General features: G+C 44.1%; 2 protein-coding genes across 2 annotated transcripts; one reads left to right on the forward strand and one right to left on the reverse strand.

The window, feature by feature from the left end:
* Positions 1–294: 294 nt before the first annotated feature.
* TUBA8 (tubulin alpha 8) lies at positions 295–5,106 on the forward strand. The gene is made up of 5 exons (XM_063447633.1): positions 295–389; positions 1,031–1,253; positions 2,074–2,222; positions 2,759–3,439; positions 4,756–5,106. The coding sequence occupies exons 1-5, from the start codon at positions 366–368 to the stop codon at positions 5,041–5,043; spliced, it is 1,365 nt and encodes a 454-aa protein (XP_063303703.1). The 5' UTR covers positions 295–365; the 3' UTR covers positions 5,044–5,106.
* A 20,438-nt stretch (positions 5,107–25,544) lies between these two features.
* On the reverse strand, positions 25,545–26,598 carry LOC134600936 (gametocyte-specific factor 1-like). Its single transcript, XM_063445322.1, has one exon. The coding sequence runs from the start codon at positions 26,533–26,535 to the stop codon at positions 25,867–25,869; it is 669 nt and encodes a 222-aa protein (XP_063301392.1). The 5' UTR covers positions 26,536–26,598; the 3' UTR covers positions 25,545–25,866.
* Positions 26,599–27,015: the final 417 nt, after the last annotated feature.

Consider the following 27,015-nt stretch of genomic DNA (forward strand, 5'->3'; position numbering starts at 1 on the left):
ATTTTTTTTTCTTTCTTTCCATTTTCCAGTATGGATTTTTTTCCTTTAAAAATGCCACATACGAGATTACATTCAAACACACTGACAGAGTTATTCACTTAAGTGAGAATTCAAAGTGAATTTCAAATTTAGGATCACAATAGCCAAAATAGATAGATAGATAGATAGTTACTTTTTGTGTCTCAGTGCTCCTGTGTATACAGTATATGTGTGTCAGCTTGCCTGCCATTTAATTGGTAGCTGTTTATAGCTCCCTATCCTGTAACCAAATCCAAGTTATGCTGTTCATTTCTTCCTGCAACTGCTGGAGGGACATTCTGTGCTGGGCCTTAATTTCGGAGAAAGCAGACTGTTCTACACCTACAATGTGGGGGATCAAAACTAAATCTGTATGTTATGTGTGGAATGTGTTGAATATAACATAGAATTTCATTGGATTCAGATATGCTATTTGTGTCGTCTGCCATATGATGTGTTTGGGGTGCCTTACCACAGAGAGCTGTTTTTGCATAGGACTAAAAGGAGCAGCCAAGCAAGGCCCAACCATTTTACAGGGCCAGCAGCCCCTTATGTTACAGTGCTCAGAAAAACGGTTTGCATAGTGCTTTCACCAACCCGAAATGTCTACAAATTCTTTAAATCCACTAGCAGATCTTACAACTGTGTTTACATGTAACAGTCCGCTGATTATAATGTGCCATCATGTTGACAGTATATAAATAATACTGTTAGATACAGTGGAGCAGTTTGTATGATGTCCTGTAAGTGTTGAAGATAAGCCTGGCCACATACATTAACTTGTGAATTGGTTTAAGAATGGGGTAAGAACATATAATTAGTATATATCACCTAATGTGTATGTTTCCATGCTTTATTTCTTAGTATAAGTTTACATTTTAGTTATATTTATTGTTAAAGCTATTTGTATACAGGGTTGTTTTTTTTCCATACACTAACAAGTACAATACCAAAACATTTTTTTTGTGCTTTATATACATTAACCCCCCCCCCCCTTTTTTTTTTTATATAGAGGGAATGTATATCAATACACGTGGGCCAAGCGGGAGTTCAGATTGGCAATGCATGCTGGGAGCTCTTTTGTCTGGAACACAAAATCAAACCAGATGGATCATTTGTGGACAAAAATGCTCTTGGCTCATCTGATGACTCATTTACAACTTTCTTCAGTGAGACGGACAATGGCAAGCATGTGCCCCGGGCAGTGTTTGTGGATCTGGAAAGCTCTGTGATAGGTAAGTTTTTTCTCTCTGCTGATCTAAGCATGAGTGAATTGGCATGTTTCTTCTTCTCCTGGCTAGTGCATTAACTAGGGGCTGGGTGAAATAGAGAAGCAGTACAGCAGTACTCGGAGCCCTGTGCCCAACACTTTTCTATTGCACCTAAACCCTATTAACTATACTAACAAATAGGTCAAGATAAAAAAAAATGTAAATATCCGTAGCCTCTGTATTGCATAGTATTGTTTTGTGACAGTTTAAAATTGCTAATATCATCACTTGCCAAACCTGTAAAACAGGGACTGTAACTAGGCTGATAGCAATGATCCTACGTGATAAGTGGAGCATTAGGTGGCTTCCCATAACCCTGTCCAAAACACCCATTGAACTAGAAGTAAAAGCTCCTCATTGGTGGAGCCTTTTCCTAGTATGGGAAGAACTGTCTGTTGTGTCTGTAAAAATGCAAAAGCTTTACAAACTTTGAAAGTTTTGTTATTGCTTTTTAATTAAATTTTTGTTTGATTTAAAGGAATAATGCAAACCTCCAAAGCACTTCAAAAGATAGCTGCACTTTTTTTTTAAAATTAAGCTACTAGGTTGCCCATTCTGGCTATCAATCAGACAGTCAGATAGGTGCTTTTCCTCACTTACTGTAAGCACTTGCTCATAGAGAAGTTCTCTTTGAGAAGCATTGGTTTGGCCAGAAGATCATCTGTAGTGATGATCTCCTAGGAGCACTCTCTCACCACTGGTGAGTAATTAACAGTTTAGTTTGTGTTTTCTTTTCTATTAATTGAGATTGAGAATATATTTTGTATTGACTTTTAATTCCCAGATGAAGTGCGCTGTGGACATTACCGCCAGCTGTTTCATCCAGATCAACTGATTACAGGCAAAGAGGATGCAGCAAATAACTATGCGCGTGGTCACTACACCATTGGCAAAGAAAGCATTGACTTAGTATTGGACCGAATCAGAAAATTGGTAGGAAATGGTTAATCTTTAATGTTACACTGTAAAGACACTATTAGAAGCATCCTGATATGGGTATTTATTAAGAAGTTAAGTAAAAAAAATATATTAACATACTAAACTAAGCTCAAACTCTCATTACTCCTACAGCAATGACAATAGTACAAATCAGCCCCAATACATACAATAAAAAACAAAGAAAATAGTTACTTGCACACTATCCCAAATCCTTATGCACATTTAAATAACTGGAGTTTTTTTAGTGTCCTCCAATGGCCATTAAAGTGTAAGCTCACCTGCCACATCAAGGCAAAACCTCTCAGGTGAGCCCTACACTGCCTTGCTGTTTTCTTAGTGTGCCCTAGAGTGTGCCCTTTAAAACTACTTGTCTATCTGTATGTAGCCAGTGTCAGATGGAAACTCTGCGTTGCTTACCTCCCATTGGTTATATTGTGTTGAAGTTACAGATAATGACAAGTAGATACTTTTACAAATATTAGTAAGTAGATAACTTGCTTAAATTTACCTTATTACATCTTTATCTCCAGAGTGATGCCTGCTCAGGACTCCAAGGATTTCTCATTTTCCACAGTTTTGGAGGGGGCACAGGCTCGGGGTTCACATCTCTTCTGATGGAACGACTCTCCATGGATTATGGCAAGAAGTCCAAACTAGAATTTGCCATCTACCCAGCACCACAGATCTCCACAGCAGTGGTGGAGCCTTACAACTCCATTCTAACCACACACACCACACTGGAGCACTCTGACTGTGCCTTTATGGTTGATAATGAAGCTATTTTTGACATCTGCCAGAGAAACCTAGACATAGAACGTCCAACCTACATAGATCTGAATAGACTCATAGCTCAGATTGTTTCGTCCATCACAGCTTCACTACGTTTCGATGGCGCCCTCAATGTGGACCTGACTGAGTTCCAAACCAACCTAGTCCCTTATCCACGCATCCACTTCCCGCTAGTAACCTATGCACCCATAATCTCAGCAGAAAAGGCATACCATGAGCAACTGTCTGTGTCAGAGATTACCAGCTCCTGCTTCGAGCCAACTAACCAAATGGTGAAGTGTGATCCAAGACATGGGAAGTACATGGCCTGCTGCATGTTATATCGGGGTGATGTTGTTCCCAAGGATGTCAACGTTGCTATAGCGAATGTAAAGACAAAGAGAAGTATACAGTTTGTGGACTGGTGCCCTACAGGGTTTAAGGTGCGTAGTGACACATACAATGTCCTCTGTACATGAAATGCAGTAATATTTAATGGCGAACTTGATTATATTTATTTTAGCTTACAAATCATGAGTATCCTTATATATGTGTTTGTGTAGACACTAAATATGTATAATTCAGATATAATTTCTGCATGTATAAAATATGCTCATAATATTGGCCAGACAGAGGGATATATATCAGAAAGGGATGATGGCAGAAGGAGAAATGACCAATATAACTGTTCAGTCATGAAATTGCAAAGAGCTTACAGACCGACTGATTCAGGGGACAGAAAGGCAAGCAATAGGAAGGATACAGATTATTATAGGCCTCGATTTAATATTTTTGAATAAGATTTTCTAATGATTTAAGATTTTTGGCTAAACTTTTTTAAAATCATTTTCAACATATAAAAATATCAATATTTCAAAATATTAAAATATCTTTCAAAGTATCAAATAGTAATACTACACTTATCCAAAAATATAATCATTTGAAAAGCGTATCCAAAATATTATATCAAGGTGATAGTGGGAAGGGCAGAGAGACACTGGGAGGAAATCATACAGACATTGCTAAGAAAGCTATACAGACACTAGGCAAGTGTATTAGTTTTGACAGTGTGGGGTGGAGGGAGGTACCAGCCATACTTCAGAGAAAGGGAATGTTGACGAACACTGTGATAAGAGAAGATAGAAACAGAAAGGACTTCATGTCATACTGGGAATGTAGACGCCTAGGTAGTTGGCCAGACTAATTCAGGTCAAGAAGGGCAGATGCATACTTAGAGTAGAGGAGACAAAGGAATAGAATATACAGGCACTAGGGTGGGGAAGTTAGAAAAATACAAGGGGATACAGAGATTCTAGTAGAAGGGAAATAAAGGCTGGTTAAATGAAAGACAGTAACATGCAATGGGAAAGACATAGAGAAACACTCTGGACTGCATGTAGGAGCAGGCTGTAGGGTAGAAAACCAAAGTTGGACCGACACAGGGATGGGGTGGCCAGACTGATACAAAGGAGAGTGACAAATTGAAACAGGCTTATGTACAAGTATATGTGGGGGAGAGGACAAACAGAAAATAGAAGAGGCTAACAGGTACAGGGGAGAAGGCACAAATCAGGAGATGAACTTAAATGGATAACAACTGAAGTTCCTTTGATATATATCAATATTATGTTCTTTGTTCGCTTATTATACATTTTCTTAGTTGGGTAATTCTCATGCTTTGTAGAATGTTCTAGTCTCTTCCATATCTCCAGAAAGAATTTATTGAAGAAAAATATTCTCTTGTATTTTTGTGTCTTAGGTTGGCATTAACTACCAGCCTCCCACAGTAGTTCCAGGAGGGAATCTGGCCAAAGTACAGCGTGCAGTCTGCATGCTCAGTAATACAACTGCCATCGCTGAGGCGTGGGCCAGACTTGATCATAAATTTGATTTGATGTATGCCAAGCGTGCCTTTGTTCACTGGTATGTTGGGGAAGGCATGGAGGAAGGGGAGTTTTCTGAGGCTCGAGAGGACTTGGCAGCACTGGAAAAAGACTATGAAGAGGTGGGAATGGACTCCTTTGAGGAATTGAATGACACCGAATAATACAGAAGAAAAAGTCTCAGTGTTTCAAATAAAATTAACCAGAAATAAACATACTGAAACTTATTTTGATATGAAATAATCATTTGTTTTCCAAATATCCGCTACACTTATACATATGAAGGAAAGATAATACTCACTTAATTATAGCTTACTTTCTGTTGAATACCATACTCTCTCTAACTTCTCTCATTATTTGATATTACCCTACAGTCAGTGGTGTATTTTGGATTTGTGTTGCCCTAGGCACCTCCCCTCCATATTTAAATTTCCCCTACCCCTTCTTGTCAAGGACCCACTTTGACTGACAGACACTTTCTTACTGATGCAGTCACAGACCTACACTCACTTAACTATAGTCATTGGCACACATACTGTTTAATCAACACACACTTTCACTGACAGACAGACAGACACACACACTGACAAACAATGACATACATACTGATTTGACACACTCTGACAGACGCGCACACACTCACTGACAGGCGCACACTCATTGACAGACACACACTCTCATATCCACTGATTTAACACACTCTGACAGACGCACACACTCACATATACACTGACAAACAATGACATACACAAAAACTCACTGATTTGACACACTCACTGACAGACGCACACACTCACATATACACTGACAGACGCACACTCACATATATACTGACAAATGACATACACAAACACTCACTGATTTGAAACACACAGACGCACACACACAGACACATTTCCCCCCAACACTCACAGACACACACTTTCCCCAACACTCACAGACACACACACACTTCCCCCTGCGCGGGCATGTAGGGGGCGGACAGGCAGAGTAAGCGGCAAGGGATCTCTAATTGTCCTGCTCAGCTCCCTTGCGCGCCGCTTAGTGATGCCGGGAGCCGTAGTGACGTCATATTGGGGGGGGGGGACTCAAAAGTGTCCAGACGGCCAGCTCTTGAGCCCCCCAGGACACAAGGCAAACAAGGCATCCGCCTGGGCGTTTAGGTGTGTCTTTTTTTGCCGCCCCCTGAAAAGTGCCGCCCATGGCAAATGCCTTGTTTGTTTTGTGTAAGATACATCGCTGCCTACAGTACAATCCCCCCATACACCTTATTCCCTGTAACAACTCATCTTACATGTAACCTACCTTAATGCAAACATGTATTCCTGACCCTGTAATGTTTAATCCACCATTTAGGTGGCTTGCCTGGCTCGCTGTCCCCACCCCCAATCCGTCTCCTTGGTGACATCATCGGAATTGCCCATTTTTAGCCAATCCAATGCTATGGGAAAGCATTGCATTGGCTGAAATCGCAATGAAGACGCTGAACGGCAGTGCTGCCTACTGTGCAGCACTGCCCCAGGAAGCACTTCCAGTGGCCATCTGAAGAGTGGCCACTTGGAGGTGTCTCTAGGGGGCAATGTAAACACTGCCTTTTTTCTGAAAAAGCAGTGTTTGCATTAAAATGCCTGAAGGCAATGATTATACTCACTAGAACAACTACATTAAACATAGTTGTTCTGGTGACCATAGTGTCCCTTTAATATAATCATTCCAGAAAACTAATTATCCATAGAACCTCTTATAACATTTCCCAATATTCCATATAAGCCATGCCTATAGTTCCTCCTTATATGCCACCACTTCCCTAATTATAGATTCACCCACTGCACACGATAACTGTTGATCCTACTGACCCATGTTCCCTTGCCAATAACTCATTTTATTTTTCCATATAATTACTCTTATTGACCCTGCCTACATCTCTTTTTATTGCACCATATAATAAGAGATCATAAACAGTGTGTGTGTGTGTGTGTGTGTGTTTAGTGTATGTGGAGTGTGTGTTTGTGTACAGGATGCAGTGTGTGTAGTGGATGCAGTGTGGGTGTGTGTGCTCGCAGGGCCGCATTCAGTGGGTGACAACCATGACGGTTGACACAGGCCCGGCAGCCCTGGGGGGCCCGGCCGCCCGGGCCCCACGTGGAGCAGCGAAAGTGCCGCAGGTGCATCTGCACCGAGGCCCATCAGGTGGCCCAAGCATTTAGGGCCACCCGATGGGCCCTATATCTTCAGGGGCCCTGTCAGCGCTGCGGCCGGGTAATTGCGTGACTGGACCCCTTTAAAAAAATTGGGGCTGCACCGCAAGGGCTGCTGGGAGGAAGTGACGGCCGGTCACTTCCTCCCAGCTTACTCCGGGCAGGGGCAAAGGGAGAGTGGAGGAGCCACCCTCATGCAACTTAAAGGTAAGAGAAGGGTGGCTGATAAATGAGGTTGTGTGTGTATATATGTATGTGTCTGCAAGTATGTGTATGTCAGTATGTATGTATGTCAGTATGTATATATGTCAGTATGTATGTATGTCTGTGTGTATGTCAGTATGTATATATAATTAAAGAAACATGTACCAGTGTATACACCTCCCCAATGTGATCACAGCAAAAAATGAGTAATATTACCAATATAAAACTTGACTGTAATACAGACAGCGTAGAGCTTGATTGGGATATAGACTAAAACAAGAAAGAAATAAAAAAACAACATAGTGCAAACTGTATAATGACTGATGGAAAGTAAATGAACATATGACTCTCACTCACATGCTCCAGAGCCGTACCAGGCTCTGTAAATCAGGCTCAGGGGTGCCAAGTACTGGCTAACAATCCAGGTGTTTCAAGTAGATGAGACTCCAAAATTAAGCACAAAATATTTATTGTATAAAAATATATATAAAAAGTATATACACTGCTGGGCACTATGGGGGGGGGGGGGAGGGGGGACCCAAAACAATCAATAATGTAACATATAACAAAATTGGAGGTCCACTTCAGAGAAACTGCTATGTTTACATTAGGGTTAATCCAGCCTCTAGTGGCTGTCTCATTTAAGGTATTTTAACCCCTTAAGCCCTAAAGGAGGGGGGTGACCTATTAATACTTTAGTGCCAGGAAAACTAGTTTGTTTTCCTGGCACTATAGTGGTCCTTTAAGTAAGGAAGCCTATCAGTTAACCCGGCACTCCTGCACCTTCAGCCTGCCTGCATCTTGCCTTCCAAAAGAGCTCTGCAACCACTATTAACCTGTCAGCTTCTAGGTGACCAGAACACATGGAACAGGAATTAACCCCCATGTTAAGAAACTAGCAGGTTGAGATAGGAGTTGGTATTCAGGTGTCGATGATTAAAGGGATACTTTAGGTTATTGAACCAGTTTTGGTGTATAGATCATGCCCCTGCAGTTCACTGCTAAATTCTCACACAGACTGCAGGATGACAAATGGTTTAACCCCTTAAGACCGCAGGACGTACTATGCCGTCCTTATTTGGGCGGCTCTAAACGCCGCAGGACGGCATAGTACGTCCTGGGCGGTCTTCAGCCCCACGTGGCCGGCGGAACATGGCCGCTGCAGATCGCGGTCGGGGGGCATGCCTGGCCCCCCAGGCAGCCCCCCCTGTGCCTGGGAACCGCGGTCTGCAGCTTCCGATTTACCATGTGTCAGCCGATTTTAAAATCGGCTGACACATGGAGCCGGCCGCATTTTAAATCTGCAGATCGCGGTCGGGGGACATGCCTGGCCCCCCAGGCAGTCCCCCTGCGGTCAGTGACCGCGATCTGCAGACTATGATCGCAGGGAGAGGCTGTCTCTGCGATCATAATGCAGAGACAGCCTCTCCCTGCGATCTGATCGCAGTGACAGCCTATCACTGCGATCAGAGTTACTATGTGTCAGCCTATTGGCTGACCCATAGTAACTGCAGGCAGGATCCCCCTGCAGATCACGGTGGGGGGCATGCCTGGCCACCCAGGCACTCCCCCTGTGGCCAATTACCGTGATCTGCAGGAGGTGATCACAGTGACAGCCTGTCACTGTGATCACTGATCCTGTGTGTCAGCCAGTGATGTAAAATCACTGGCTGACACTGTCTCTGCCCCTCTCCTCCCCTATTAACCCCTTAAAGTAAAAATAAAATAAAAATTAAAGTTAAAAATAAAATATACTTAGATCATTTATATATATATTATATATATGATCTAAGTGTATATATATATATATATATATATATATATAGACACACACATTTACACATACACTAAGTGTATTTTAATATTTATATATATAATTATATATATATATATTAATATCAAAATACATGTAGAAGGATATTGATTAAATATATACATAATTATAATTATATATATATATATATATATATATATATTTTATAATAAAAAAAATATAAATACGTTAAAATAAATAAATAAAACAATTAAAAAAAAATAATTAAAAATATATATGTGTGTAATTTCGTTCTAACTGTATTTTGATATTAATATATATATATTGATATCAAAATACTCGTAGAACGAAATAATATATATATGTATATACCTAAGTATATACGTATACATCACTATATGTATACCTATATATAAATAAAAATAATTGTAAAAAAATTATATACATATATATATACATATATATATCCACACACGTGTATATATAATAATTTTACATATATATTTATGTAATAATTTTACATAATTAGGTATCCTAATTAATTACAATTAGCGGGACCTGCCTAACAACCCAGGCCGAAAGTATAGGGAATTTAATTTGCTAGCACTATATTTAACCCTATAACTTTCCAAGACACCATAAAACCTGTACATGGGGGGTACTGTTTTACTCGGGAGACTTCGCTGAACACAAATATTTGTGTTTCAAAACCGTAAAATGTATTACAACAATGATATCGTCAGGGAAAGTGAAATTTATTGCATTTTTCGCACACAAACGGCACTTACACTGACAATATTTTTGCTGTAATACTTTTTACTGTTTTGAAACACAAATATTTGTGTTCAGCAAAGTCTCCTGAGTATAACAGTACCCCTCATGTACAGGTTTTACGGTGTTTTTAAAAGTTACAGAGTCAAACATAAGGCTTGCGTTTCATTTTTTTCACAATTAAATTAGCCAGATTGGTTACGTTGGCTTTGAGACCGTATAGTAGCCCAGAAATAAGAATTACCTCCATAATGGCATACCATTTGCAAAAGTAGACAACCCAAGGTATTGCAAATGGGGTATGTTCAGTCTTTTTTAGTAGCCACTTAGTCACAAACACTGGCCAAAATTGGCTTTCAAATTAGTTTTTTGCATTTTTCACACACAAACAAATATTAACGTTAACTTTGGCTAGTGTTTGTGACCAAGTGGCTACTAAAAAAGACTGGACATACCCCATTTGCAATACCTTGGGTTGTCTACTTTTGCAAATGGTATGCAATCATGGGGGTAATTCTCATTCCTGGGCTACCATACAGTCTCAAAGGCAACGTAACCAAACTGGCAAATTTAAATGTGAAAAAACTGAAAAGTGTAACATGCTTTATTTGACCCTGTAACTTCCCAAAACACCATAAAACCTGTACATAGGGGGTACTGTTTTACACGTGAGACATCGCTGAATACAAATATGTGTATTTTATTGCAGTAAAAGCAAACAGTATTATGACATTCACAGTTAGAATGTCACATAGAACTAAGAAAATTTAAAAAAATCTTATTTTCTCTCATTTTTTTATATTTTATTCATATTAAGTTATGTTCCATACCTAAATATTTGATGTTAAATGAAAGCCCTGTTTCCCCTGAATAAAATGATATATAATAAGTGTGGGTGCATTTAATATGAAAGAGGTGAATTACGGTTGGACAGACATATAGCGCAAATGCCAGGTTTTGTTTACGGGTTTTTTGGATCACAACTTGTACATTTGGCTGCGGTCTTAAGGGGTTAAGGACACATGACATGTGTGACACGTCATGATTCCCTTTTATTCCAGAAGTTTGGTCCTTAAGGGGTTAATTTTTATTCAGGCGTTAACTTGCTTTAGAAGTTTTTATGCACTGCTCTGTAAATTTAACTTTAATCACACACAGGAGGCTATTGCAAGGTCTAGAAGGCTATGAACATAGCATGATGCATGAAATTCTAGATTAAACAACTATGCAATAAAGTAACCTAAAACACCTAGGTTACTTTTCAGGAAGTGTTTAGGAGGGCTGTGCAAGTCACATGCAGGGAGATGTGACTAAGGATGCAAAAACAAAGTGATTTCACTCCTAAATGGCAGATAATTGAGCAGTGAGACTGCAGGGACATGATCTACACACCAAAACTGCTTAACCCCTTAAGGACAGACGACGGATATATTCCGTCATGATTCCCTTTTATTCCAGAAGTTGTGTCATTAAGGGGTTAATTAAGCTAAAGTTGTTTTGGTGACTATAGTGTCCCTTTCACTCCGTATGTAGTTTCATGATACCTATGATTCCTGCAGTTGGTAGTTTGTATTTCATTCCATTAAAAGTAGGGACCAGAAATGTTAATTAATAAATTATATATATCATATCACACTACCAATTGCAGGAAAACATAAGAAAAATAAATAAATATATATATATATATGTAGAAAGGCCATTAGGCCTGAATTTGTGGGAGGAGTAAGTCCCCTACTTAAACACCCAACCCCTACTCACCTTTGACGTTCAAGTTCAAGTGTTCCTTGTACTACTTCCGGTTCGCGAGTCTTCACGTGCGCGTCACTTCCGGTCCGGACGTCCCCTGTACCAGCTGCACGGCTGAATCCTGCTCCCGCTCAAGTGCTACCGGCGGTCCGCTCAGTACTACCGGCGGTCCGGCAGATTTCCCCGGTCTGTTTCCTGCCTAATCGTGAGTCCTCTCATTCCGGTCCCCTCCACATCGCTCGGTGGTTCAGCAGGGGACCGGAAGACTAATTACATTAAAAAATCTTACCGGGGACCACCCACGCTCCCCTCATACTACGGTCTCTTTCTAAACACTCGTCTGGGGGGCTCTACACCCCCCCCCCCCCCCCCCCCACTCACCCCCTCACGGTCTTAAAACCAGGGAAACGTTACTTTATGCCAGGGGGATACATACATTAAAAAATTAAAACTCATACTGTTACTATGAAGCCATGTTTTCACTATGTGGGGAAATGAAGTCTTACCAGTTTCCATATTCTGCATGTATTACAACATTCATTCTTTTTTCGATATATTCTGTGTAGTTGTTCACATACCTAGTTTTTTTTTTTTTGGTCTGACATCGCCACCTAGTGGTTTTTTGTGGTACTTAATGTTCTGTATAAACATACAGCTTCCCTGCTAGTAATTACTATTTACATAGTCTTTTATTTTTTATTTTTTTTTACTATGCCTTAAAAACGTGCTAAATAAATCTCTGCCCTGTTAAAAATAAATCTCTTTGATCTCCACAGATCGCACTTTGCCACATAGTACGGCAATTAATTGCAATTATAAAAACTGGGGTTCTTATCCCTAATCCAGTTTCCTTTCTACGCTACTACCAACCGTTCGGTCATACTATATTTCAAACCCTGCTTCTTGTCCTTTAAACCAGGTATAGTATTTATTTATTTTTTTTAAACTTTTATTCTCTGTTTGAGGTAACTCAGGCAGCCAACAAGTTACACTTGTCAACTCACTCTGCGCTCACGCATTACGCCCACTCAGATTTACATCTGTCTCAAACCCTTAGGTTCTACTACGATAGCATCTACAACTTGCCCCGTCTAAATTCGGAGGAATCCTCAATAATTGTACCATATCCAGGTATAGTCTTCTTTAAATCTTCAATATATTACTTCAGTTTCCCATGAAAAGGCCTCAGACAGCCTTCACGGTTCATGCCCCCCCTATTAACTCATTTGGCACCCTTTTGCCACGCTCACGCAGATCTACATCTGTCTCAAACCCCTTAGGCTCTGCTACGACATCACGAACCACTGGACCTCTCTCATACACTTGAAGAAACAAGTCCACGGGTATAATCTCTGTCAAGGTTAGTATCCTACCAGCACATAAAACGCCAATTATCCCATAGTTTTTACGTGAACTGGCTCACAGGGTCTGAACGCCAGACCTAGATCACCGAGGCATTTACAAATCATCTCCCAAACCTCAACACGGAGGTACGGCCCACGCCCAAATCATAGTTAATCGCCTCATTCGCCCTTCTACAGGGCCGTAGTCAGGGCCTCACTCGTCACGGCCACACGTTTTGAAACCTTTTAAACGTCACCGAGAGGCCAACATCCCGCCACCACATCCGTGGCAACATAATCCACTTCGCCCAAATCATAGATAGAGCCTCTCACCGCCACTTGGCATTAGCAGGGCCTCAACCGTCACTAGTCTAAGTTAAGTTTTTCGCTTCGGCAATAATCCTACAGTCCAGTTCACATAAGCTTTCTTCCCCCCCCACCCCTTGAAATAGTCCTCAGACGCCCCTACTTAAACCAGCTCATTTAATTTATTTCTAGAATGTCACAAGATACAGCTCCCATGGATGAGGTACCTGATGAGGATATTACTTCAACACCTATCAGACCAGAGTCCCCAGGAGCTTCTCTCGCCCTTTCTACCCCTACGTCTTTGAGAGCATGGACAATACCTAAGATCGTTGCCGAACTTAGGCTCAGGGGCATCCCCTTTCCGGCTACAGCCCGAAAGGCGGAATTATACAGACTATTAACCAACCTAGCCCCAGAGCCTAGGCCAGGCACAAGCTCTCAAAGCCAAGTTTCTGGCGCTGGCATCGCTACCCAGGACACCCTCGCGGCAATCCTGGCCAACCTGCAGACCCTAAACAGCAGGTTAAGCAAGGTGGAAAGTGCCATAGCCTCCCCAGGTAACCTCCCTGTTCCTATAGCCCCAATCCTGGCTGTACCTATGGCACCAGCACCCGTACCTACACTTCCCCCTCCAGCTCCTGCTCCAGTACCGTCGCCTTTTGTGTCACCAGCTCACTCCGTCCCAGACGCCATTAGGAAAGAAATCCTAGATGGGAAGGACGTGTGTCTGGTGTCACTACTTATTGCCTCCCAAGACGTACTGGAGAACAGGGCTTATAATTTTGGCGACATCTCAGTGGTCCTAAAAACCAGAGATCCAAGGCTCAACAAAAAATTGTCTATCCCCAATTTCGTGTTGGCCTTTGGGATATACCGAGATGTTATCTGCTCGGTATATCCCCACAGGAGAGAGGAACTGGACCTCTATCTCCATAAAGTGGTGGATTTGGGCGTTAAGTACGGGGGCTCATCTTTCTACGATTATCACAAATCGATATCAGCGAAAGCGGCGACCCATCTGAAACAGTTTAATGTCAGAATTAACTGGTGTCAGATGGATACGGAACTATTCTGTCGCCATTTCGCTGGTCTGAGGCCCCCGTCCTGCGCTATATGCAACTCCTCAACCCACTTGGCTGATTTGTGCCCTTCTATGGCTGACCCAGCCACACCCTCTACCACCCCTCAATCCTCTTCCACTCCCCACCTTAAACAGGAAGGCGGCCAGAGGGACAAACTAGGGAGGCCCATCTCCTTTTTGGGGAAGGCGCAGGTGTGCAACAACTTCAACGCAGGTTCCTGCAGCTTTAGCGCTTGTAGATTGTTGCACATCTGTTCCATCTGTTTCAGGGCACACACGAAGACCATGTGTCCGGCCAGGTTGTCTCCTAACAAATGACTAACCGATGTTAATATCGACAACCTGGCCTTTTATCTTAAAGACCATCCAAGCAAACATCTGGTGGAGTACCTAATAACAGGCTTCACTCAGGGTTTCTTCACGGGTCTCGTAGCCATCCCCCCAGGGATACTGGAATGCCCTAATCTCCGATCAGCCTGTCTAGACCCAGAGGCCACGGATCTTCTCCTCTCCACTGAAATCACTCAAGGGTTCATGATCGGCCCCTTCACCACCTCACCTTTTTCCTCCTGGCGCACTAACCCTATCGGGATAGCTGTACACAAGTATTCTAATAAAAAACGTATGATTATTGATTTATCTGCACCGCACTCCTCTTTTGTTCCTAGCATCAACGCACTCATCCCCGCACACGAATTTTCACTACAATACGTTAAAATAGACGACGCCATACAATCCATCATGACAACTGGCAGCAACGCTTGGCTTAGCAAAACAGACATTACCAACGCTTTCAAACTGCTGCCCATGCACCCATCACTTTGGCACTTGCACGGTGTTAAATGGCGAAACAGGTACTATTTTTCCACACGCCTCACTTTCGGTTCCAGAAGCAGTCCTAAACTCTTTGATATTTTTGCGGAAACGCTATGCTGGCTGCTTCTGAACATTATTAGGTGTCACACAGTCATTCACTACTTGGATGACTTCCTCATCATAGAGCCAAGCACATGCACACCCACCGATATCCTCAGCACCTCTGCACTTTTCACCACCCTCGGGGTACCTTTGTCCCCCGCCAAAACAATTGGCCCCACCACTAAACTCACTTTTCTGGGCATAGAGCTAGATTCTGCTACCTTCCGCGCCAGCCTTCCCACTGAAAAACTTGTCCGCCTGAGAGGGGAAATAGACATGTTCCTGCGGAGCGATGTATGCACCAGGAAAGAACTTCAGTCCCTATTGGGGTCCCTGAATTTCGCGATGCGCATCGTTCCGCAGGGCAGATCTTTCGTGTCCAGGCTCCTTTGCCTGCTTCACGGGGTACCGGACGACTGCCCAATCGCGTTGGACCAGCATGCCAAAGCGGACCTACTCATGTGGAGGCAGTTTTTATCCCTTTGGAACGGTATCTCTATGTTTATCCCACCCCTCTCAGACTCCTCTCCCTGCTTTTACACTGACGCTGCAGCCAACACGGGTTTTGCAGCTATATTTGGTAATCACTGGTTTAGGGGTCACTGGCCAGCTGAGACGGATGCCTTGCCGGGGTTTAGAGAAACTTCAGCGCTGTTTGAGATTTACCCTATTGTGGCAGCCGCACACACTTGGGGTCACCTCTGGTCCGGCAAGGCAGTAAAGTGTTATTCCGACAGCTCGTCAGCTTGCGATATCATCAATAAAGGTCGCTCATCCTCTCTTACTATCATGCGGCTGATTCGCAAGCTGACCTGGTTGGCAGCAACCGTCCAGTTCCACCTAATTTGCCTTCACATCCCAGGTATTCACAACACGGCTGCTGACGCTTTATCTCGCTCTCAATTTCAGGTGTTTTTCCAGGCACTCCCGTCAGCCCACCATCAACCATCCAGAACACCGAATTTTCACGAACTAATCTTGGACTAAACACACTTATGCACCACGCCATGACACTCACGCACCAAGCACTATCACCAAGCACTGCAATCACCTACACTAGGGCACTTAACATTTTCAATAAATTTACTGCTGAATTCGGATTACAAGGCGATTTCTCAAACCAAACCATGGTGGCTTTTGCCTCCTTTTGCCATTTACATTTAAAACTTTCACACAACACCATTAAATTATACCTCACGGGGGTGCAGCACCACAGCCTCACAAATTTCCCTAACAACACCCCCTTTTTATCATCATACCCCATAAAGAAAATCTTAAAGGGGATCTCTAAAGTATCGGTTCCATCTATCACCACCAGACTACCTATAGATGGGCCTATCTTTAGATTACTAAGCAACCTCCTTGATGAATCCCCGTTTGATCCCAACACTAACCTGGTGATCAAATCTGCAATCTATTTGGCTTTTTATGGGTTCTTAAGACCTGGGGAATTTACTGTCGTTTGTCAAGGGGATACCACTCACAGCCTAAAAACCTCACAACTCACAAAAGTAGACGACTATTACGTTCTCACAATCCCATCTACCAAAACAAATCAGTCCCTACACCCCACCATCATTCCTCTCTTTCCAACAGACAATGCTTGGTGTCCAGTCAAGACACTGGACACATTACGGTCAGCTTATAGCACACACCTACCAGACTCACCGCTATTACAACTACAAGGACACCCACTCACCACAGCTAAATTTACCACACACGTAAGAAACTTACTGGGTAAATTGGGTTACAACCCAACTTCATTCTCCGGGCATTCCTTCCGTATAGGAGCCGCTTCAGCAGCTTCTAGCACTAACACCCCGGTCCACATCATAAAGAGACTGGGCCGCTGGAAGTCCTCCATTTACAACACGTATATTCCACGACCAGAAAGAGAACTTCGCCAGGCCTTCAGGAACTTGGTTATGTAATCAAATGCAATAAAGTGTGTTTTTTTTGAACTTCTCTTTGCCCTCTTTTATTTACAGGCCCACTCGGACGTTGGTTTTCGGCACACCACAACCAACTTTTATCTCTTACACTAGCTATTACATATTAAATTCCGAGCACAAGTAGAAAGGCCATTAGGCCTGAATTTGTGGGAGGAGTAAGTCCCCTACTTAAACACCCAACCCCTACTCACCTTTGACGTTCAAGTTCAAGTGTTCCCCACCCACCAGCACCCTTAGAACATACAATTCTCCTTGGTGGGCCCTCTTTTATTTACAGGCCCACTCGGACGTTGGTTTTCGGCACACCACAACCAACTTTTATCTCTTACACTAGCTATTACATATTAAATTCCGAGCACAAATATATATATATATATATATATATATATATATATATATACACATATTATTATATTATTTATTTTGTTTTTCTTATTTTTTACTAAACAGACTTTTCACTTGCCGGTGCCTTAAACACAAATATCCATAAAAGTATCTGCACTTACGGTCTTGTAGAAAGCTATCATTATTTCTTTATGTAGAAGTAAATTCACATGTCTGTAAACATATTGACGTTTCAGTCCCCAATCGGGACTTCCCTCAGGACAGAAGGAAAGTCCCGATCAGGTGCTAAAACGTAGATATGTTTATACCGATGTGAATGTACTACACTAATGCAATAATGCAAAACTCTTTTTACAACAAGTACTTACAAAGAATATGGAGGCAACGCAGAAGCTCACAGAACATCTGTTGAATTAATTGCACAGCTGCCTTTAGATTCCGTATATAAAGTCTTCACAGCTATACCAATGACATAGCAGAAAGGGCTAAGGAAGTTAGAAAAGATAAATGAAAATAACTTTAAATCTGTATATTTGTATCCACAAGTACAATTCAAATCCATCAGTACAGGTTTTTAAAGTAAGTCACTAATACATTATTAACTTCATTTTGATTAATTGACCTATTGTTTTAAAGTGCCCTTCTACATGTAAGGAGGATGGAGGAACGTACTTGTGATCACTCTCCCTTATAATTCTCCCTGTCTGCAAGGCATGCAGGCTGATTGTGTTGGGTTATGGCTGGAGGCTTACTGCAGATTTCCAACCTTTCCCTGTTAAAGGGACATTGTAGTCACCAGAACAGCGACCGTTAAAGGGACATTGTAGTCACCAGAACAGCTACAGCTACAGCTTAATGTAGTTGTTCTGGTGAGTATAATCAATGCCATCAGGCATTTTTATGCAACCACTGTCTTTTTCAGAGAAAAGGCAGTGTTTACATTGCCCCTAGGGACAGCTCCAAGTGGTCACTCCTCAGATGGCCACTGGAGGTGCTGACTGGCTCAGTGCTGCACAGTAAGCAGCCCTGCCATTCAGCGTCCCCACGCTCTGCATGGGGACGCTGAATTTTCCTCATAGAGTCATTGATTCAATGCATCTCTATGAGGAGGTGCTGATTGGCCAAAATGGTGTTTGGCCCTGCCCCCTTGCCGCCCATGGGAAAGATTTGGATTGGCTAAAAAGATTTGGATTGGCTATTCTGATGATGTCACCAAGGGGACGGGGCCAGAACCAGCGGACCATGGAGGGCCTAAAATAAGGTGAGTTTTAACCCATTCTGTGAGGGTTAAGGGGGGGGGGGGGCAAACCACTTAAATGGTGGGTTTTCACTATAGGGTCAGAAATACATGGTCAAGGTTGGGAGGAGAAAGAATGACATTTGGAGGGCGGAGCCTGAACGCTGAACAGAGCGGTCGCACTGTGGACGAGCTCCGGACACAACGATCCGAAACCCGTTAATTAACCCACAATTCTCCACAAAGAGACTACTTACCAACCCAAGCTACAAGTATCCAACATGGAGAAATGGATGCATCGAGATCCTGAGCAAAATGGGCGTCCTCGACCGGGAGAGAGACCTGAGGCCTACCCACAGCCTACCCAGAAGGTACAGGGGAGACGGCCGATCCCCCAGCCGTCTGCAGCCCAAACAGCGGGAGGTCTCCCCGGAACATCACTTTCCCCCCCCCCCCCTGCCGGTGAGGGATATCCCGGCGCCCACAGCATGTAGCCCTAGACGGAGGTACCGACATCCGCTCACCGACGCCGCAGGGCCAACGACAAACATGGCGGCAGCCACGTGGGCCTCAACATCCGAGGCCTGCCCGATTCCACTGTCGGAAAGGCTAAACCGACTATTCGAAAGCTTCTGGGCCAAGATCTCGAGCCGTGGGGTTACCCCGGAGGAGGCGCCAGCGACATCAACCCCAAGAGACCCCAAGCAGACAGCAGCAGTGCCGAAACGGCACACGAGGGAGACCTGGGCAGCAGGGAGAAGGAGGCGGGAAGCCCGAAACAAGCAACGACGTCTCAAAGCCCGACCACGGGTGAGTCACCTAAAATCTCACAAGGGACTCATCCGGAGGCTACCCCCGCAACACCTCCCCCTCAAACACCCGGCCCCAGAGGTGAAACGGCGCTGCACCGGAAGGCCCTGTACTTACAGGCACAACGAGCAACAAAACCGCTTCCCCTCAGCCCCAGGGACCCGCACGGGACTTCCAAACACTCACCGCCAAAACGAACCAGCGACGGACGAAAGCCAGTTCACCGACCGAAGTTCAAGGCCACCAGCATGCCTCACAACTACTACCAGCTACTCCAGCACCAGCATGAACCTAAGAGCAGCAGAGACCGACCGATCCAGCAGGCCCATACACCACTGTGAAGCACTCGTTGGACACTGGCAACCAAGCTACGGCGGCCTAACACAGAGGGGCATCGGCTGAGTAGCCCACTGGGACTTTACATACCCTGGCAGGAATTACGGCACCCGAAACCCGACACAGCCCTACTCACCTCTATCTTTTCGCAATGGACGCAATCCAGCCCTTTCTGCAACCATCCAGGTCTGCTACCTGCAAGAACCGACACGGTGTCCTCACATCTGACCGTTATGTATATGTTATCTCTCCTGCTCTTATCATGCTAATGTTTTTTTTTCTTTTTTTTTCTTTTTTTTATTATTAGTACATACTGTATAACTTGTTTAAGCTCTGGTACTAATGAAAAGTCTGATGATACAGCGACATGTTAAAGCGTCACATGTTAAAGCGAAACATACTTAAGCGGCACATGTTAAAGCAACACATACTTAAGCGACACAAGTCAAAGCGACTTATGTTAAAGCGACTTATGTTAAAGCGACTATTGTTAAAGCGACTATTGTTAAAGCGACTATTGTTAAAGCGGCTATTGTTAAAGCGACTATTGTTAAAGCGACTAATGTTAACTTGGACATAGGATATGTCATTTTTACTAACCCTTATTTGCTACGGTTTTGCATAAATTCACACTCATACTTTACTTTAAAAAAAAAAAAAGAGGCAATGCTAATCTGGAAATGTGACACAATACTGTTGTATTTATCCGAAGCTGTAACCTATTAGAACATTATCCTTGTTTTCTCTTCTGTAACCTATCCCATATGCCTTCAATAAAAAACAGATTGACAAAAAAAAAAAAAAAAAAAAAAGAATGACATTTGGGATGGAAACCATACATAGAGACCCTAAAGGTCGGTGAATGTGAGCTTGGGGTGGGTAGGAGATGCGAACACTGAGGTTGTAGGTGTAGTAGTGACACTAAGGAGCTAGAAATGGGGATACAGGTGAGGAGATAAGGTGACACTAAGTGTTTCTGAATGATGGTTAGATGTATAATGATATGGATTGGGTAATAATTATATTTTATGTAGGGGCTAATTGGGGTAAGACTTGGGGTAAGAGAGTCATGCGGTGGAGCTGGAAGAGTTTAAGCGGCTTTGTCACTTTTCAGTATTTCATGAAAATATAATTTTGGATGAAATACTCATACTAACTGTGTTGGAATCGCATTAAAAATTCCAATGCAATACCATACCATGAAGCAAAAATTAAAGGCCTGGGGCAAAGCTTTGTAGTCAACTTTTGTCAAATCCCAAGAGATGGTTGTGGGAATCAGGCATTCATATAATTGAAGAAATACCTGCACTCCCAAGATTGATAAAAAAATCAAATTTTAACAAACACAGATTGCCTAAATAATAACTACTTACAAGCAATAGTGGAACCCAATCTGTATCAAACTGTTTATCAAATCATACGTTTAATGAAACGTTTATATCTTGAATCGTTATGTCTTCCTAACTTAAAAATATATGCAAACCTAACATGTCACGATGTTATGCTATGACTATAAACCTGCGGGGGGCGGGGCCTGGCTGCCGAGCTGGCCGGTTGCACGGCACAACAGCTCCAGCAAATATAGATTGATAAACTTAAAATATGGACCTATTCCACCCACCCGATGGCACACCGCGGTGGGCCGGCACTTAAGGAGACACTGGACACGGGGAGAGGCTCTCAATCGATGTTTCAGTCCCCCGGAGGGGCATGCATCGCTCCGTTCGGATCAGGCCTACTCAGGCGGTGAGTGAGGACGGACGGCCGCCGCCCACTATCCTGCCCGATACTGCCCAGCCAGGCTTCTTCGGCTGGGAGGACCAGGCCCTGTCCCCCCTCCTGGGCCGGTGGGGGTGATCCCGGCCTACACCCTGTACGCCCGGTGGCTCCTGCTACAAGAGACCAGAGTACAGCCTAGACCACATCTAATATGGCGGCGCCGCGATTCTGCAGGCGCGCATGAGCACCTCTTGCTACCGAGGAGATAGTACCCACCTGTAATGCACGCCTGAAAAGAAAAACCCAGCACCCACTCACACCATGGCTCAGTCCCGAGACTCCAGACTACAATCCCTCCACAACGGCACAGCGAAATGAATTAGCCAGACTGCAGGGAGAGGACACCAATCAGCTGGGGGAGAGCGGCGGCAGAGTGATCTGTGGCACAGGGGGACATGTGTGCCTTCAGCGTCCAAGCCAACTCAATTTAGCAAAGACGAAACAGCTCTGGACTCACTGGGGGCGCAAAGACTGAATAACACCCCTCTTTAGAGCATAAATACCTGGAAGCCTACCGCTGGAGTGTTGGGGTGTCCCTATAATATAAGCGAATTGTAAAGGATCCTGCTATCCGTGCAGCGCTGATCCTTGTAGCGTCTCCCGAAATCCAAGCTGAAAAGAGTGAAGTAGTGATTATATCTCCCAATTCCCCAAACATGAGTCGAGGCTTCATGAAGGGGTAAAACGAATGTGTTTATTGATGGCTAAACTCAGCCCTTTTTATGATGGTCTCCCAGCAAGGGAACTCCCACATGGGACCTTGTGGAAGACTGTAACAAAATATGCAGAACCAATCAGTATACAGTACAATTCTTATACACACCCACAGGAAGAGTGTAACCCTTCCTCTGTATCCTGGAGATAATTAACTTAAGTGGTTGCAGAGAACCTAATTATCTCCGGGCAGAGAGAAACATGTGCTTTTTACCTTTTAACAAAACTGTATTAAAATCAATAACTCATGTTTCGCTGAACGAAGTCCCCATGTTCCACACACCCCCAGATAGCTTGGATCTGAGCGCATATTATAGGCGAATAGCGCTCAGATCCCACGAACACAGTTCTCAATAACGTCGAGTAAAGTTTAAGTTCACCAGCTGTAATGGAAGTTAAACTGCACGAACCCACATACGAGTGTAACAGGGGAAATGTATAATCCAAGCAAGTAAGGCGAATTATGTGATCCAGAGACAGCGGGCTCTGTCCCAAGTGCCTTAAGACCCCATGACTTAACGGGCCAGCATCCCATTGTAAGAGGCTAGCAATCCGGCTCCTCCAAGCGATAGGGGGTAGGGCAGTTTGTCACATGCAGACCCAGTGACAAAAGCCATTTTGTCACACATCTCCCCTTTTCCAAACGGACTAACAGGGTATCTGACCTCCTGCCGGTCAGTGCCCTTGTTAGTCCAGCAGCCCACCCACAAAACAGAAACAGCAGTACAGCCCTCCCACAATAACTGGTTACTACACCTGAGTGAGGGAAAAACTTGTCCATGTCCAGGTGCCTCACGACGGCTGTGTGGGGGACTGGTAGGCTGCCTTGGTGGGTGGCTGAGTGGGCAGAGACCAGCGGTACTCTGCCCTGGTACCAGCACTACTACGGGAGTAGTCTGGTTGAAACCTGGTTGCTGGAGACCGACTGTCTCCCCTTTAGCTGCACAGCTCTGCTGCTGGAGACCGACTGTCTCCCCTGTTTCTGTACAGCTCTGCTGCTGGAGACCGACTGTCTCCCCTGTAGCTGCACAGCTCTGCTGCTGGAGACCGACTGTCTCCCCTTTAGCTGCACAGCTCTGCTGTTGGAGACCGACTGTCTCCCCTTTAGCTGCACAGCTCTGCTGCTGGGGACCGACTGTCTCCCCTTTAGCTGTACAGCTCTGCTGCTGGAGACCGACTGTCTCCCCATTGGCTGTACAGCTCTGCTGCTGGAGACCGACTGTCTCCCCTTTAGCTGCACAGCTCTGCTGCTGGGGACCGACTGTCTCCCCTTTAGCTGCACAGCTCTGCTGCTGGAGACCGACTGTCTCCCCTTTAGCTGTACAGCTCTGCTGCTGGAGACCGACTGTCTCCCCTTTGGATGCACAGCTCTGCTGCTGGAGACCGACGGTCTCTACTCCTAATACAGTGTCCTGCTGCTGGGGAAAGGAGACTGGGCTCTCTATTCCCTGCTGGACCGGTGAAGAGACCTCGGTCCCATCTCCACATGCCGACTGTGGATCCTCCCCGGACCAGTCTATGAGGTCCCCTACCTCTGCAGCTGGTAGCGGAGCAGGGTGTACCTCAGCCGGGTCTTGCCAGTGGTAGTGCTGCAGGTTAGGCTGTGAGGGGATCAAGCTGAACAGATGTTGGTAGTCCTGCTCCAGCTCCCACTCCCTTCTGACCAGGAATGTTAGATCTGCTCTCACCCCCCTTTCGGGAGGCCAATTGTGTAGGTCTCTCCTGTAGTCCATAAGGTCCCAGAATCTGGACTCTCCTGTGCTCCCAAAATCCATTTCGTCAAAGGACTCCCATAATAGACCAGGGCCATTGTAATCCTCACCCTCGGGTCTGTGGTATTCCTCCATCCAGGGAGCCTGCCGCACTGTGTCCCACCATAGTGCCTGGTATGCGTCCTCTAACCAGGTCTCCTGCCATACCAGGGTCTCGAGCTCCGACACCCACTCCTTCAGGGGCTGCTCCCCCAGCAGAGGCTTTCGCAGCGCCAATCGCATTTGCAACCTCTGCTCCTCACTGGGGAGACTCTTGCTCCGTTGTCGCTGCACGTCCTCCATGGCCTCGTGCCATACGCCTTTCCGGGCTGCATCCCTGTAATCCGGGTGCTCCTCCTCATGGAACGCTGTCCAGGAACTAGCTGATTCCATGCTGCTGTAGCCAGGGGCACTGTACGAATACTAGCGTTGCCCTAATTATAAATCCATGGTACCGGTGTCGCTAGGATGCTATTCACTACTTGATTCGGTTCTGTATATCCATTCGGGAGAAAATCCCGCCGCTTGCCACCAGTGTAAAGGATCCTGCTATCCGTGCAGCGCTGAACCTTGTAGCGTCTCCCGAAATCCAAGCTGAAAAGAGTGAAGTAGTGATTATAGCTCCCAATTCCCCAAACATGAGTCAAGACTTCATGAAGGGGTAAAACGAATATATTTATTGATGGCCAAACTCAGCCCTTTTTATGATGGTCTCCCAGCAAGGGAACTCCCACATGGGATCTTGTGGAAGACTGTAACAAAATACGCAGAACCAATCAGTATACAGTACAATTCTTATACACACCCACAGGAAGAGTGTAACCCCTCCTCTGTATCCTGGAGATAATTAACTTTTTTTTTTTTTTTTTTTTTAATGGCAAATTAGTAGCTTTATTGCTTTTATAACATGTCTCCAATAGAGAATATAACTTGGTATTAAGTGCAATTGCAATGTAAACCACTTTCATTGTGATACATGTTGTATTATCAGATAAAATAAATGCAGCTACAGTTCACATTGTAAAACTGAAATAAACCACAATCCATTCAGTTGTATCTTGTTTATTAACAAAGGTATCATAGCCAACTGATATACGGACTAGAATAAACTTCGTGAGACAAAGGGTTATGCAGTTACCAATATTTAAGCCAAAATAAAGGTGTATCTTAATAAGCGACTACATAAAATATTACTAAGGTATAAAATCAATTTTAGCATAGTGTTTGCTATTCCAACGTTATAAACATAAGACGTCCAATGCAGTAACCTTTATCTGCTGGACTGAGAGCTTTCAGTGGGTAATCTGTGATGGCTGTGTAAGGTCACATCACAAGTTCTCAGATATAGACATCTGATTGGTGCTTCTCAACCAGGTCCATCTCCGAGACCAGCAGCAGTATTTAAACATGTGCGTAAAAACAAAAATACCTCAGGACTGTTACTATGGGAAAGGGTGCCCAACAAAAGTAGCCCATGGCACATTGCTAGAAATGTCAATATGGCTTGTGACTCCAGCTAACAGTTGGGACACGCCAACATAAATACTATAACTGCAAACCCTTTCCTCCTGACATGGTGTAGAAATGGCCTAGATAAAGCTTTCTTGAAGCAGAGTTTAACTTGCAAATTCAAAACAAACACCAACAATATCAACGCACAGGCACTTGAAAGGGCAATCTTCTCTTACAAATCTGTAAAAGTAGGATTTCTTCAATAGATTAGTCCTTACTGGAACTAATTTTCCACGGCAGCACATAGGGCAGAGATTTAGGTGCACGCAAACTTGAACCCAGACTTGATTTAGGATCCATTAAAGTTCCAGAACTAGGCACAGGGTACGAAGGTGTCCCCCACATGAACACAGAAGGCGGTTTACTCTGCAAATCTTGGTCCCAATCCTCAGAACACGGAGGGGAAGTCCACATGCTAGGCTTCACATCTCTTTTGTAAATGCTGTTTTCATCAGCAATGTCCTGTTCAATGCAACTTTTATCCTCACAGCTTGAGATATGGTGGCTGAGTTCTGCACGTGGCACCATATGACGAGCATTAAATGGGCAAGTGGCAAGCTGCATGGCAACATCTTGATGACTCTTTCTGCACTTTATCAGATGATAAGGGTATCGACAAGCCCTTATCTGGTGATTGGCATCATATGGGCACTGTAGAAGTCTCTCTGGATCTTGTGGACCATAGACTTTCATTTCTGGCTGTTCATGCTTAAAATGAACAGGAAAAGCTTTCCAGTTAGTTTTCTTCTTGGTGGCTTGTGGCACTGCAGAATTGCCAGTTTCCTTGCAACGGCTGTCCTGGCAGGTCATAATGTGCATTCTCAGATCTGTGCCTTGAATTTTGTGCTCATTGTTATAGGGACAGGTGACATCCATGGCTAAACCTGATATTTCCTGCCCGCCGCACACACCACAACAAACTCTCTCCTCCAAGGGCCCCGCGAGTCTCGGAGATAATTAACTTACCCCTCCTCTCTATCCTGGAGATAATTAACTTAAGTGGTTGCAGAGAACCTAATTATCTCCGGGCAGAGAGAAACATGTGCTTTTTACCTTTTAACAAAACTGTATTAAAATCAATAACTCATGTTTCGCTGAACGAAGTCCCCATGTTCCACACACCCCCAGATAGCTTGGATCTGAGCGCATATTATAGGCGAATAGCGCTCAGATCCTATGAACACAGTTCTCAATAACGTCGAGTAAAGTTTAAGTTCACCAGCTGTAATGGAAGTTGAACTGCACGAACCCACATACGAGTGTAACAGGGGAAATGTACAATCCAAGCAAGTAAGGCGAATGATGTGATCCAGAGACAGCGGGCTCTGTCCCAAGTGCCTTAAGACCCCATGACTT

Source organism: Pelobates fuscus, chromosome 3 (genome assembly GCF_036172605.1).
Source record: "Pelobates fuscus isolate aPelFus1 chromosome 3, aPelFus1.pri, whole genome shotgun sequence".
Lineage (NCBI taxonomy): Eukaryota > Metazoa > Chordata > Amphibia > Anura > Pelobatidae > Pelobates > Pelobates fuscus.

What these genes read in the sequence shown, in the direction of transcription:
- LOC134600936 (XM_063445322.1), bottom strand. Translation starts at nt 26,535, where the DNA reads ATGGATGTCACCTGTCCCTATAACAATGAGCACAAAATTCAAGGCACA.
- TUBA8 (XM_063447633.1), top strand. Translation starts at nt 366, where the DNA reads ATGTGGGGGATCAAAACTAAATCT. An exon ending in GGGGGATCAAAACTAAATCT is followed by an intron (nt 390 to 1,030) that starts GTATGTTATGTG and finishes TTTTTTATATAG; the next exon opens with AGGGAATGTATATCAATACA. An exon ending in TGGACCGAATCAGAAAATTG is followed by an intron (nt 2,223 to 2,758) that starts GTAGGAAATGGT and finishes CTTTATCTCCAG; the next exon opens with AGTGATGCCTGCTCAGGACT.